We start from the raw sequence: 13,131 nt of genomic DNA on the forward strand, positions 1-13,131 counted from the left end.
GGAGCCACCCAGAATGGCACGGGGGATGGTTGCAGGGCAGGGATCCTTAAGGCGGCAGCCCTTGGTGCAACTTCTGCGCTGTCAGGCTAGTGTTACTTGGCCCTGTGGCAACGTCGCATTTAACAACCCACGTAGTCACCATGGGCAACCAGGAATCCCACGCAGGCGAGTGAGTGGGCTTGCAAAGGAGGCATGGACCTTTCTGCCTCTCCTCTGCCAACTTGCTTGGCAGGATGCAATTTTTAAAGAAAACATAGCCCGCGTTTCTTGCTGGCCGTGGGGCAGGCTAGTAAATAAAAAAAACAAATTTGTGGGCTGAGCCAGCCCAGACCAATACCTGTGACTGGGAGGGTTGTAAGGGGCAGAGAGGGGAAACATCGTCCATCCTGTGTGCCCCCACTGCTCACAGTGGTTGCCGGCACTCTTAGTTTGCCCACCATGTTTCTGTGCATGTGCAGTAGTAATATCCCATGGAAACAGTGTGAACTTGGGACTGGCAGTCTCCCTTCCTCGGGTCTTCTGAGATTTTGCCAAGCATTGACCATGCATTTTGAACCATGTCTGAGGTTTGTGATCCTGCACCAAGTGCTGCACAAACTGCACACAGCCCTGCCTGAAGCCCCCCTGGTGGACACCCACCCAACTTCAGTTCCCTAGAGGTTGTCTGAAATAGACCTTGCCAGCTTCTTAGCCTGCTTATTTGTTGCAGAACGGCTGTTAAGTCTATGGAGTGCCCTTTGAACAGCTTATGCTGCAGCCGTCTCCTCCCTAGAATTTAAAAGGCAGTGCTTTACCAGAGAGGAAATAACAAGCAATTGTTGTCCCTCTCCTTTCTGGCATCTTTTTGAGCCCTTTTAGGCCATTGGAAAGAAGAGGGACAATTGCTCTTGCAGGCTTGCCAAATTAATCCCACTGTCGGCTGCAGGAAGGCGTCCCTCTTCAGCCTGAGTGAGGAGGAGTCTTCCGTAGTGGCACGGAGCAAGGCACAACTGTCCAGTTTGCCAGCTGCAGTAGCCACCAGGGGGCAGCTGCTTCGGCTGGGAAGCTGCGGAGTGCTTCGTGAAAGAGCTTAAAGGCCTGGAAGCCTTAAGGGAGGACAGGGCTGCATGTATTGTGGGGCGGTGTATCTAACAGCGTGTGCTGCCAGTGGTGGGTCCATCCACCAGTCTGCTTCTCTCTTCCTCCTCATTTGTATGCTAATTCTTTGCTTCTTTCTGGTCAAAGGCATCAGTTTCCCAGAATCCTTTGCTTTTGCAGTTCTCTGGCCCTCTGATCCATCTTCCTTTCAAGTTGTTAGCAAACGATCATGTACGGCGATGGCATAATAATAAATGCAATAAAGCTACGGAACTCGCTGCCACGGTAATGTGGCAGTGGCTCAGAATAGAAGAGGGCTAGGGAAATAAGGTGTGACGTTAGTGCCATTTCAGTTGGCTAAAATGGAGCAGTTGCTTAGCAGCACTCCATAGACTGAGGATACTGGACAGCTTCCTCTAATGTCCCCATGACTGGCTGCTGGTATGCAAGGGGAGCTAACCAAGAAGCCTGCTCTGAAGCCTCTGCTGTTCCTTTCTTTTTCTACTCCCCACTTCCATTTGCATGTTCGGGAGCTGATTCTGAGACTAGGCTGCCTCCCGGAAGGGCTTCACAGGGATGTGTGCATTTGAGCCTCTTTCGTTCTGTTTAATCCCCCTCTGGCTTGCCTTGCAGACTTCAGGTATCGAAAGCACAAGGATGCTGTGCCAAGCAAAGGCTCGGACCTGTGCTTGAGGAGCAGGCTTTCTCCAACCCTCCAAGGACGCCTGGACTTCCACAATGGATTCCTCTTGGATCACCCCGATTCGGCTCCCATCCAGGATGTGCTAGATAAACCTTCCGGGAAACGCAAATGCAAAACCAAACACCTCTCAGGCATCTGTGAAGAGGGGAAGGTACAGTATTGCTTAGGAGGTGCTGGTGTCGATTTCTGGATAGGGTTAGGTGGGTGCTGCACCCAGGGCTCTGTGGGGAGTCTGAGCTACAAAACCAGGCTCAATCGCCAGTTAAAAGGTTTAGCTAGCAGTTGCTGGGAAATAACTTCTCTCAGTTGCCTGGGGCCTTGGGAAGTTGCCACTCGGCATCGCAGACCAAGGATGGGAAACCTGTTACCCTCCTGGCTGGGGTGGGACGGAGCTGAAGTGCCACAGGCAGCGCATCCCTGCTGTCAACAGTACTAATTTAAGCAAAACAAAGAGTCTCATCCTGGTGTACAGCTGCTTCCTCAGTTCCCGTGAATGGATCTGCCAGCGTTTTTCATTTTATTTTAAAGGGTTCACAATATGATCAGAGCAGAAGCCGTGTGTGTGTGTATGTGTTCAGAACCCAAATCAGCGATCCGCCCTGGGTATGCCTGCCTATGCACAATGCAAAGGCAGAATGGATTACTGGGAGCAGAATTCAGCGTTTGGGAGTCTCTGTTTTCTTTTCTTTTTAAAAAGATTTTTAAAAATGTGAGCGATGCCTATGAGATCCCAGGAAACTGGGCTAGCGTGGTGTTGGAGAGTGTGATTTATACTGCTGAGATTTCCGGACTTCCATATTGTATATCATTTTCTGCCCTTCTCCACAGCTCGCAGAAGCAGAGTTGAGTGTGCATACAAAAGTAAATGTGTTATTGATGTAAACTGTGACCTTGTGGAATGCAAGTCCCCCCCCCCTTCAGAATTGTTCTTCGCTTAGCCCTGTTCTGACACTACTCTTCTTCCTTCCCATTCCCCCCCAATCATTCTCTGTGCTTCTTTTTCTTTCTCTTTTTAAAGGCCAAGGCACGCCTGAGCCAGTCCAAGACACGCTCTCCAAAGAAAGCTCGGGAACCCTGCTTGTTGAGCAAGTCCCGGCAGCACAAATCAGAAAGAGCTCCCGAGCCCCCCGCAGCCCCACCGGTGCCCCCTGAAGCTCGCCGACTGATAGTGAACAAGAATGCCGGGGAGACACTGCTTCAGAGAGCAGCCCGGCTTGGCTACAAGGTGGGTGCCAGTTCTTGCAAGTGGGGGGGAGGGGTAGATAAACAGCAGGAGACAAGTGCTGCCATGGCTTACTAATCTTGGGTTGGGGGGTTCTTTCACCAGGATGTGGTGATGTACTGCCTGCAGAAGGAAAACAACGACATCAACCACAGGGACAACGCAGGCTACACAGCCCTGCATGAGGCCTGCGCTCGCGGCTGGGTCGACATCTTGCAACTCTTGCTGGAGCATGGTGCAAACGTGAACTGCAGTGCGCAGGATGGCACCAGGCAAGTCCACCGCTGCTGAGGAACCACAGTAGCCAGGGGCTTGGCCCAGGGGCTAAGTGGTCCACTGACTCTGTGCCTCAGGTGGCCCGTTTTAGCTTCTGGATCTGTAGCATTGACGAGTTAAGCCAGTGAGAGCTGCTGTGGTGCAGTACTTAAGAGTGTCAGACTTAGGGCAGAGGAGAGTCAGGTTCCAATGCCAACTCTGCCACTCTCTGGGTGATCTTGGACCAGCCATACCCTTCCTACCTAACCTACATTGCACGTTTTTCATGAGGGTAAAAGAGATGGAGGAGACCACATGAACTTCCTTGAGATCCTTGGGAGGAAAGGTGGGGTGGCAGTTAAATAAATAAATGCAACCTACCTTGTCCGTGTGCTCTAAGAGGGGCATCTTGCGCTGAATTTCAGCCAGTTCTGCAGGTTGAGAACTGTCTGCTGAAGTGGAGCTGCTCTCTATTTAAAAATCCCTGCACATAGAAAAATAGCATGCTAGGGAGAAAGCTCAGCAAGAATCCCTCTGCGGTCTTGAAAGCAGTCCAGTCCAGGCCGCACCCCATGAGAAAGACACGATGGACGGGCTGCCTAATGCACTCATCTACCCTGAGGGGCAGCGGTTCTGCAATGCCCCGAGCCCAAAGTGGCAGTGCCTGGATCTTTTATAGATTGCAGTAATTCCGGGTACTACATTGTTGTCCCGTGTACTTGAAATGCATGTGCTTTGCCATTGAGCCTTGGCTCCTTCATGTCTGGTACTTCTTAAAATCCTTGCAGCTCGGGATAATTATTTATTAATAATATGGTGGTTGCTCGGTTACTAAGGACAGACCAACAGTGGACATTTCTCCATATTCATTTCCCCCTGTTTAAAATATGTAGCAGAGCGCAGGACCCTTCCACCCACCTCAGCATATTGTTCGCACTGGCTGGCTGAGGCTCTCTGGTTTTCCAGACGGGTCTCTCCCAGCCCTACCAGAAGCTCCTAGGGATTGAACCTGGGGCCTCTTGTAGGCAAGCAGATGTTGAGCTTACCATCTGTCATTAACAGAGAGAGTACACAACACTTCACAGAGGCAAACAGGAGGGGTAGGGTCCCTTGCAGGTTCCTTAAGGGTTCACTGATGGCTGGCGTATGGGGAAGGCCAGGGAGGAATGGGTGATCCCTGGTCAGCTCCAGCCTTTTGACTCTGTGGAATCGTATTGAAAATTCATTCTCCCTTGGCAGACCTGTCCATGACGCTGCAGCAAATGACAACTTGGAGATCATGTGGCTCCTGCTGTCTTACGGTGCTGACCCAACCCTGGCTACGTATTCAGGGCAGACTGCCCTGAAGCTGGCCAGCAGCGAAAACATGAAAAACTTCCTTAATGGTAGGTTTCCTTTTGTCAAAGGTAAGGCAGCAGTTTTATTCCCCTGGCCAGATACACACCCTGGCCCATTGGATACTAGATATGATGCGTGTGTTGCTGCAGTGGAAAAATGCACATGGGTTTTGCAGTGAAAGTGCCTGATTTGCACTAGAGGACATCATTCTGCAGGATATATGCGTGCTTCATTGGGTTGATTCTGGTGCATAGTTTTCCCTCTGAGGAGGGCTTTGGACGGATTCATGTTGGAGGGCTCTACCTTGAAAACATTAGACTGGAATCCCACATGAATATTGCTGGAAGGTACCCGTGAGCAAAAGATGAATATTTTTGCTCCATTAAAGGCTTGCAAAGTTCAATGTGGATTTATCATAACATCACAATCTTTTGTGATAAAATCCACATTGAACCAAGCGTTTCCCAAACTTTGGTCTCCAGCTGTTTTTCGACTACAATTCCCATCATCCCTGACCACTGGTCCTGCTAGTTAGGGATGATGGAAGTTGTAGTCCAACGACAGCTGGAGGTGCAAGTTTGGGAAACCCCGCTTTAATCAGTCTTTATGGCAAGAACCTTCATCCTGCAGACCAATCTTGGGTCCAGTTTGGCCCATGAGGCCATTTCCCCTAAACTGTGCCCCCTCTGGTCAGTCACCTGACATCACTTTGATGGGTGGGTGAAATCAGCTGATGGGCTGTTCAGTTCTGCATGGGCTGTGCCTGCCCACATGGAGCTGGTATGCTCAGCCAAAGTATCAGTATTTTAAGTGCCTTAAAAGTGCCTTAAGTATCAGTATTTTAAGTGCCTACCCATCAGCTGATGAGAGAGAGAGAGTTCAGTTCTCCTCCTTGCTGCTTCCTGGTGACTTTCTCCTTCGACAAGTTAACTTAAACAAGTGAGCAAGATTGCCTACTTAATGGTAACCCAATGGCAGGTGGGTTGCTTCTGCCTACCTGTAAAAGTTCAGCCACAAGGATGTGGAGAGATAAAATATCTGGCACACGAGGTCAAAAAGTTCCCCATCTTACTCTCTGGGAACCTTGCCTAAGCACCCGAAAACACATTGACGTCTCAGCTTCCTTTATTCTATTTTATCTTCTTGCAGATTACCTCTTGGATCTGCAGGGTCGAGCTGAAGGGGACCCCCATACAGCCTGGGATTTTTACAGCAGCTCTATACTAGGTGAGTAGATCCCACCTACCTCTTTTCCCTGCTCCCTGGAACAACAAGTAGTGGAGCTGATCGGCTTCCCTCCATCCTTAGAGGCAGGACGTTTGGAGCAAGGGAATGAAGTGCAGGGCATTTTTTTGATTTGTTTCCCAAGCACTCTTGTCTTTTGGTCTGAAACCACTTGCTCCTGCAGCATACTGAGTGGAGGAGAAAAATCTTCACAGATGTGTTTGAACCATTTCCTTCAAAAGCTGGGTGATTTTGCTCAGTTACTGTCCTTTGAAGAAACCGGTTTGGTTGCTCCTGTGAAAGAGCCTTCAAGCTCAATACATGTTGGTCTCACAAGTGCACCTTGGGATGTTTCCTCCATTCTTTGTTCCTTTGCTGGTGCCTTCCCTTCTTCAGTCTAGGCAGGGATAGGGACCCTGTAGCCTTCCAGGTGCTGTTTGACTTCCGCTTCCGTCATCCCTGACCTTTTGCTTGGACTGATGGGAGTTGGGAGCCCAGCAACATCTGGAGGGCCAGAGGTTCCCCGTCCTTGCCCTCACGGCAGCTCTGGGCAAGTAGTAGGCAGAAAAAGATGGGTGACTTTTGGCGTACCTTGTGCCAGAATTCCAGCCATTCTCTGTGGGAGAAAAGAGCCTGCTGCTCCTATGCCTGAGGAAGTTGGCCTCTCCCATCCTGACTGCTGACAGTCATGAATAATGGGAGTTGTGGTCTAAAAACAACTGGAGGGCACCACATTGGAGAAGGTAGCTTTAAAGGATGAGGATTGAGCACTGTGCAGAAGTTACCTTATTATGCACAATTTATTCCACTGTTGGGGGGGGGGAGTTGTCTGTCATTTATTCTAGCTTTGCTGATCCTGGCAAGGGCTGATGAGCTATGCACCCCAACCACTGGAAATCTTACATTTTGACTTCTGAAACATCAGGAGACCCAGCTCACTTGCACTTGCTAGATGCATGGGGTTTTTCAAAACAGGAGCTGTCATTCTTGCAGAGCTAAATTCCTCGCCCATCCTGAGCCTTCTGCACTCCTGCAGCATTGCAGCGTAACACAGTCCCATAGTGGTCTCTAAATTTCTATCGGCTGCTGCCAGCTGTTCCTCCAGGCATCTCCATGCTGGGCTTCTTTTGCAGCCCGTGGTTGGGTTGCTATGGCGATGGCTGTCCAGCAAGTGAACTGGCCACAGGGAAGGCTAGGGAGCAAGGTTGTGTGTGCAGAGTTCTTTGAGCCCGTGGCGTTCCACCTCCCTCTCCATTTCCCGTATCCCTTGTTTCAGAGGGGAAAGATAAAATCAGCTGTGACCTTCTGCTCAACCCTCCCTGGAGCTCTGATCAGGAGGAAGATGAGCAGGACTCGGACCACCTCATGTTTGAGTTCTCCGACACGCCACTGCTCCCCTGCTACAACCTGGAAGTGTCTGTCTCCCGGGGGTGAGTAATGGCAGCATCTCCTTGTTGGGAGAGCTTGGGGAGCTTTTGAGAACGGGCCAGATTGTACCACCCTACTACTCCCTGGGAGAAAAAGGAGCCCTGGAGTCTGAAGGCCAGTGTCATTGGAAGGTGGCGAGCAGGAGGGACAGAAGGACGGGTTTGTTGCAGACAACAGCTTTTGAGAACCCTGGAGAAAGGATGAGGAGATGTGCATTTGCTTGCAGGTCAACTTTTCATTTCCTTCTCCAGCTCACACAGGCACAGCAAGGTTTTGCCAGCTGCTCAATGAGGGGAGGGGCATTCAGAGAGCCTGCTGTGAAAAATGAGAGTCTGGCAAACCATGGCAAAATAACAGGCTTTGTGGTGGTCGTGGGGGGGGGGCGGGGTATGTGATGCCTATTCTGCATATTAAGCGTGGAAGTGGTGGGAGCTCCGTGGTTCCAAAAGGACAGGGGAGGGGGCAGGTAGGGTCATGGCCAGGATCCTGCATCTGCAAAAGCACCATTCCAAACTGCTGGTGCTGCAGTCGTTACAATGCTGTGACCCAGATAAAGGATGCAAAGGAAGCAGATCTCAGAATGTCGTGCTTTTGCATCATTGGTTCTGATTTTTATTAGGCAGAAGCTGGGGGAGGGCCACACAGCACAGAGACAAGCTACCCAGAAGTCCCACTACCTGACCCAAGTCCTGCCTCCCCCCTCCTCTGCCCAGCCAACTGCTGAGATGTCAGTAGGGACAGGCTGCAGTGTATTCAAGCACAATGGGCACCCATGGTGTTCAAAAACAAAGCACTACCATCCTTTTCACTTACTTTCCCCAGGCAGTTGTGGCCCTGGGTGATGTGAGGTGGGTGCTAACGGCTGGGGAGAGATGTTGCATGGAGTTGCAGCGCAAGCACTCTTTAAATAAAAACACTCAGTGTTTCCCAAACTTGGGTTTCCAGCTGTTTTCAGACCCCCCCCCAACTCCCATCATCCCTAGCTAGTAGGACCAGTGGTCAGGGATGATGGGAATCGTAGCCCCAAAACAGCTGGATACCCACTACTGGGGAAACACGGCACTAGAAGATAGGGCAGTTGCTCTGAGTACACTAGGGATGAGGAACATGAGCCCCCCCCCCCCCCGATGTCATTGAGCTCCAACTCCCTGTTGGCCCCAGCCAGTTTGGCCAATGGGAAGAATAATGGCAGTTGTGATCCAGCAACATATGGGGGAAATGGGCTTCCATCAAGATGGGATGGTGTCGCATATGGGTAGGTTTCCAACCCTTGCATTTCAGCTTTTAGAACATGGACTGTGGGGGTGGGAGGGGGAGAGTGAAATGGAGAACGGGAGGGATGGGCACAGAGAGCATATCCTTACTGACCTCCGCGCTTCTCCCCTTTGCCCAGGCCCTGCAACTGGTTCCTCTTCTCGGACGTGCTGAAGCGGCTGAAGCTCTCATCCCGCATCTTCCAGGCCCGCTTCCCACACTTCGAGGTGACCACCCTGCCCAAGGTGGAGTTCCAGCGCCAGGTGTCGTTGAGCCAGGTGCTGGCCCCAGAAGAAATCCAGGAGCACATGGCGCCCCCCTTGGCTCCGGGCGCTGCAGAGACGGTGGAGCTTGTGCGCCACGAGCCGGAGCTGGCTCGGCTGCTGGGCTCGGAGGTGATGTTGGAGGCCTGGAGCAGCTGACGGGGGGGGCTGGGCATTCCCCTCTGTCAGCGTCGGACTGCACTGCGAGGCAATAATCTGGACCAAGGAGAGAAGGTGGCCTTCTCGCGGGCAGGGCTTCTGTCTGCCTGGTCCTCCCTGACGAACTGCAACGGGTGCTCACCGCCTGCCCTCCTACCTTCCCGCCAACCCTGGGGGTAGGAAGCTGCCGTCCCCTGTGTCCTGGACTCTGCACTCGTTTACCTGCTGCAGGGCCTTGGTGGTTTGGAAGCCTCTCCATGGAACTGCATCTCTTTCCCCACCCCCAAGCTCTTCCAGAGTATTTATTTAAATTAGTATTTAATTTGTGGTGTTCTTTTTCTTTTTCTTTTTTGTTATTGCTAAGTCTGTATCACTGTGATTCGGGGTGTGTGTGTGGAGAGACAGGGGACGACTTCCTGCAGCCACCATCGCCTCTGGGATTCCCCTGAATGACTAAACTGGGGCTTCCTTTCTCCTGTCCTCCATGAAATAGCAAGAAGGAGGCTATCAATTCTTCTCTCCCCTCTGTTTTAGAAACACCCAGCTTCTGTTGGGTGCGTAGGAGCCAACCTTCAGCTTCCACAATGAAATATTTGAGGGGCCGCGGGCCCCCAAAGTTGAGGAGTATAACCATTCAAATGGGGTTCGGTCATCACGTCTTGTGATCAGCTAAACAGGGCAACACCTGCCCCCCCCCAGTACTTTATTTGAATTGGCACCCCTGGTTGGGTGCATTTCCTTCCCTGCCCTTTTTTTATCATATTAATTTGTTTCTGCTGTCCAGACAGCCACTTTTCAAAACAGAATTATTATACAGCCAAAGGCACCTGGTGGTCTCAGCTATTTTATTTGTCCCCCACTCCCTCTTTATAATTTCATCCTTGCTCAATCAGTTTGGCTGGCAAGGTAGCACAGTCTTCAACAGGGTGGGGGCAGCAGAGAGAGAAGATCATTTGGAGGGTAAGGGGGGGCAGGGTGTGTGTGTGTGCGGTACAGTTTTATTGTACAGGTGCTAACAAGGACTGGACAATCTTTTATTATTTTGGCTCTTCCCCTGCTCTGGGGAGGTTGTTTTGGGTGGTGACATTTTTGTTCTTTTGTGTTGTGTTTTTCCCTTCCCACTTGGGGAGCTGCATTTCCTTGCACAGCCCCAAAATCAGTTTTCCAAGCAGGCTGCCTCTTCTGGCCCCCTTCCTTGGAAAAAGCAAACAGCGTTCCCTTCTCTCCGCCCCCCACCTCTCTCTTCCACCAAGGCTTTGGGCCTTTGGGGCGTGTGCTGCAGCTGCTGCTTTTTTCTTCTTCTGATTTGTTTTAAGCAACGCTTTGGTGTCAAAAACACTTATGTACAGAAAAACCTGCATCAGGGCCTCAAGTCTCCTGCCTCGTCTTTTGCGTCCGGCCTCTCTTACTTCTGAAGCCTGGTGGGCAGGGTGGGGGGTGGGGGGAAGCAGCCCCATCACAGAAGCACTTCTGCTCTGAGGGGTAAATGAGTGTTATCTATATGCCGTAATGGCTGCCTCTTCTACCCATTTTGGGCAGTGAGCTGTGCAGACCAAAGAAGGCTGTTAACAACTTCCACTTGATGCTTACCTGTACAACAACAGTTGACTTTTGAAAACAGTTTCTTGCCATATCCCTCCCAGGACAAAGCAAGCTGCTGTTGGTTGGGGAGAGAGAGTACTGGGCTCTTAGTCCCAGTACGGGCCAGTAAACCAAGATCAGCAAGGGAGGGAGATGGATTTTGGCTCCGATGCTGTTGTCCTTCACCTAAACAGTTGAACACGAAGGCGTCTTACAGTTTTAAGTTAAGAACTTGCATTGTTTTCCGAAAGTGCATCATCTAAGTGACTTGCATTTTCCTGATTGGAATTCCCATTCCACTCACCCCTCAGCTAAAGCTGCTGTGATTCCAGTTGTGTAAAATGGGGAGTGAGTAGGTTGAAAGGGTCAGCCTCCACATACACTTTCTCTCCCAGCTCTATCCAAACCCAATGTTCTAATTTCTTTAAAGGAGGCAAGTGCTCTGTTCACACAGCTGGTTTTTTAGGACTTAGCCCCCTTTGCATACTCTTTAAACCAGGAGTGGGGAACCTGTGGCCCTCCAGATGTTGGGGAGACTCGGAACACCCCAGCCAGCATGGGCAATGGCCAAGGACTCTTGAGAGTCACAGGTTCCCTATACTCACTTTAAACAGTACCAGAGTATAATTATCTGTTGCGGTAAAATCCTAAGACACTTTGCTGGGTTATCACTCATACCATTCAGGTAAAGTGGGATTTGCTAGCAGCAGCTCCCTGTCTTTGCAAAGGTCTTCCCGGTCAGTGCTGTGCAAAGGCAAGGACTAATTGCAGCTGGGGGGGGGGGATTCAACATGGAAGGTTTTGTCCAGGGACAGGAAACCTGTGGCCCTTTGGTTGCTGTGGGTGGACTTCAACTCCAAGCACTTCCAGCCAACATACCCAATGGTCAGGGATGATGGGAATTTAAGTCTCAGCAGCAGCTAAGGTGGCCACAGGTGTTTCCCATCTCCGATCAGCTCCATCATAGTTTAGCTGTACACAAGGTTTCTGTTATTCCTGGGAGGAGGATAGGTTTGAAAAATCTCTCCTCCCTAGCTGGGATTATCTCCCACTTTGTCTTCAGCAGTAACTCAGCAGTTAGGTTGGCTTTCTAGTTAGGAGGATTATGTGGGACTGTCGCCTCATTTCCCAGAGTCTGCTGGCATGGGCAAAGAACTGAGGGTGGGAAGTCAAGGCACTCTTCTTTGATGCAGGGCAGTAGGCACAAGCAGTCCTGTGTTTTCCACTCCATCCTGAAGCCCACTAGGAAAGTAATCACCCCTCCACCCGTTACTACTCCTTTTCTCCAGCAAGAACACGGTGTATCTCCTCCATCTGTTTTTATTTTTACAACAACCAACTTACAGAAGCAAGATTTCACTCCCTTGCTCTCCTACAAGCAAGGGAGTGAGAGAGGTGGGTTCTCTCCTCAAAGCACAGCTTTTACTGGCATATCAGGCTGCTTGCCTGGTGGAGAGAGGAATGCAGCAAGCTGGTGAATTTCTGGAACCCCCTGAATTGTGCCTGCTTTGTTTTGTGTTGCAAGTTGTCACTTATGATGCTGGGCTGGGCTCTAGGGGACTAGGGTTCGTTCCTCTCCTGTGCCTGCTTTCCCTTTGATATGATACCTGTTCCCTACCCAAGCCTGGGGCATGGAGTGCCTGGAGGAGAGGAGACGCTGCTCCAAACTGAAGTGGGATGCACACACAATCCTTGTTGGGCACAGCTGTAGCTCCCGGGGGGGGGGGGGACAAATCTTGCCCTTTAATCTAGAAAAGCATTTATTGGCTATTCATTGGAACAAGGAGGCATGGTCCCTACTCTGTAAGGCAGGGATAGGAAACTTGTGACCTGGCCATACTGCCCAGGGCTGATAGGAACCGGGAGTCCAACATATGGCTAGTCACAGGTTCCCCATTTCTGTTGGAAAAAAAGGATATGCATGCCAGATGATAAACTGATCATGGATGTGAACCTCATTTAAATTTCTCCCTCCTAACTGCTTGGGATCCAAGCTGGGGCCTAGCATGAAGCTGTAGCCAATTATTATTACATGGTAGGCTAGAATCCCCCAATTGTTTCCTATACAGAGCAGCTGACAAGATTGGGTGGCTGCAAGGGTTGAGAGGGAATTCAAGGACGTCATGTGCCACCAGCAATGTGGAAGGAGGACACAAAAGATAAACCACTCCCATGCCCCCATATCAGCCAATGAGCTGCAAGGGAGAACACTGGTGTGTGACAGGCTCGAAGGGGGCATGGCTTGTCCTCACTGGTCAGTCTTCAGTATATGACAACAAACTATATATCTAGAGCCAGCTAAAAACAGGCCCTTGGGCAGCTGCAGTAGTTCGCCTGAGCTCATGAAAATCCTTTACATCGTGTGAAACATTTCAAAACAAGGGTGTTGGAACAGCAGGAGGTTAAGTGTAATCTTAAGAACTGAAATGTGAAATTGCTGATCGGCTACCAAAAGTATGCAATGCCCTAAGATCAGCCTCTGTGCTTGAGGTTCTAAAGGTAAAGCCTTTTTTTTTTAAAGGTAATTGGGGAACTGGCATGAAATTACAGGCCAGTTAGTTTAACATCTCTACTGGAAAAACTATTGCAGAGCATTATTAGAGGTAGAATTACCAAGTACTGTATAC

At 50.5% G+C, this 13,131-nt stretch overlaps 1 protein-coding gene across 9 annotated transcripts in view; it reads left to right on the forward strand.

Moving 5' to 3' along the window:
• Positions 1-10,290, forward strand: part of BCORL1 (BCL6 corepressor like 1) — a 29,717-nt gene extending 19,427 nt beyond the window's left edge. For 8 of the 9 annotated variants that reach the window (XM_060270496.1, XM_060270497.1, XM_060270498.1 and 5 more), the window contains 3 exons: positions 1,711-1,931; positions 2,799-3,005; positions 3,108-5,738. In XM_060270496.1, the coding sequence (XP_060126479.1) occupies positions 1,711-1,931; positions 2,799-3,005; positions 3,108-3,293 (614 nt within the window). In that variant the 3' untranslated portion in view covers positions 3,294-5,738. The other variant, XM_035122990.2, reaches the window with a different exon arrangement.
• Positions 10,291-13,131: the final 2,841 nt, after the last annotated feature.

Source organism: Zootoca vivipara, chromosome Z (assembly GCF_963506605.1).
Source record: "Zootoca vivipara chromosome Z, rZooViv1.1, whole genome shotgun sequence".
Lineage (NCBI taxonomy): Eukaryota > Metazoa > Chordata > Lepidosauria > Squamata > Lacertidae > Zootoca > Zootoca vivipara.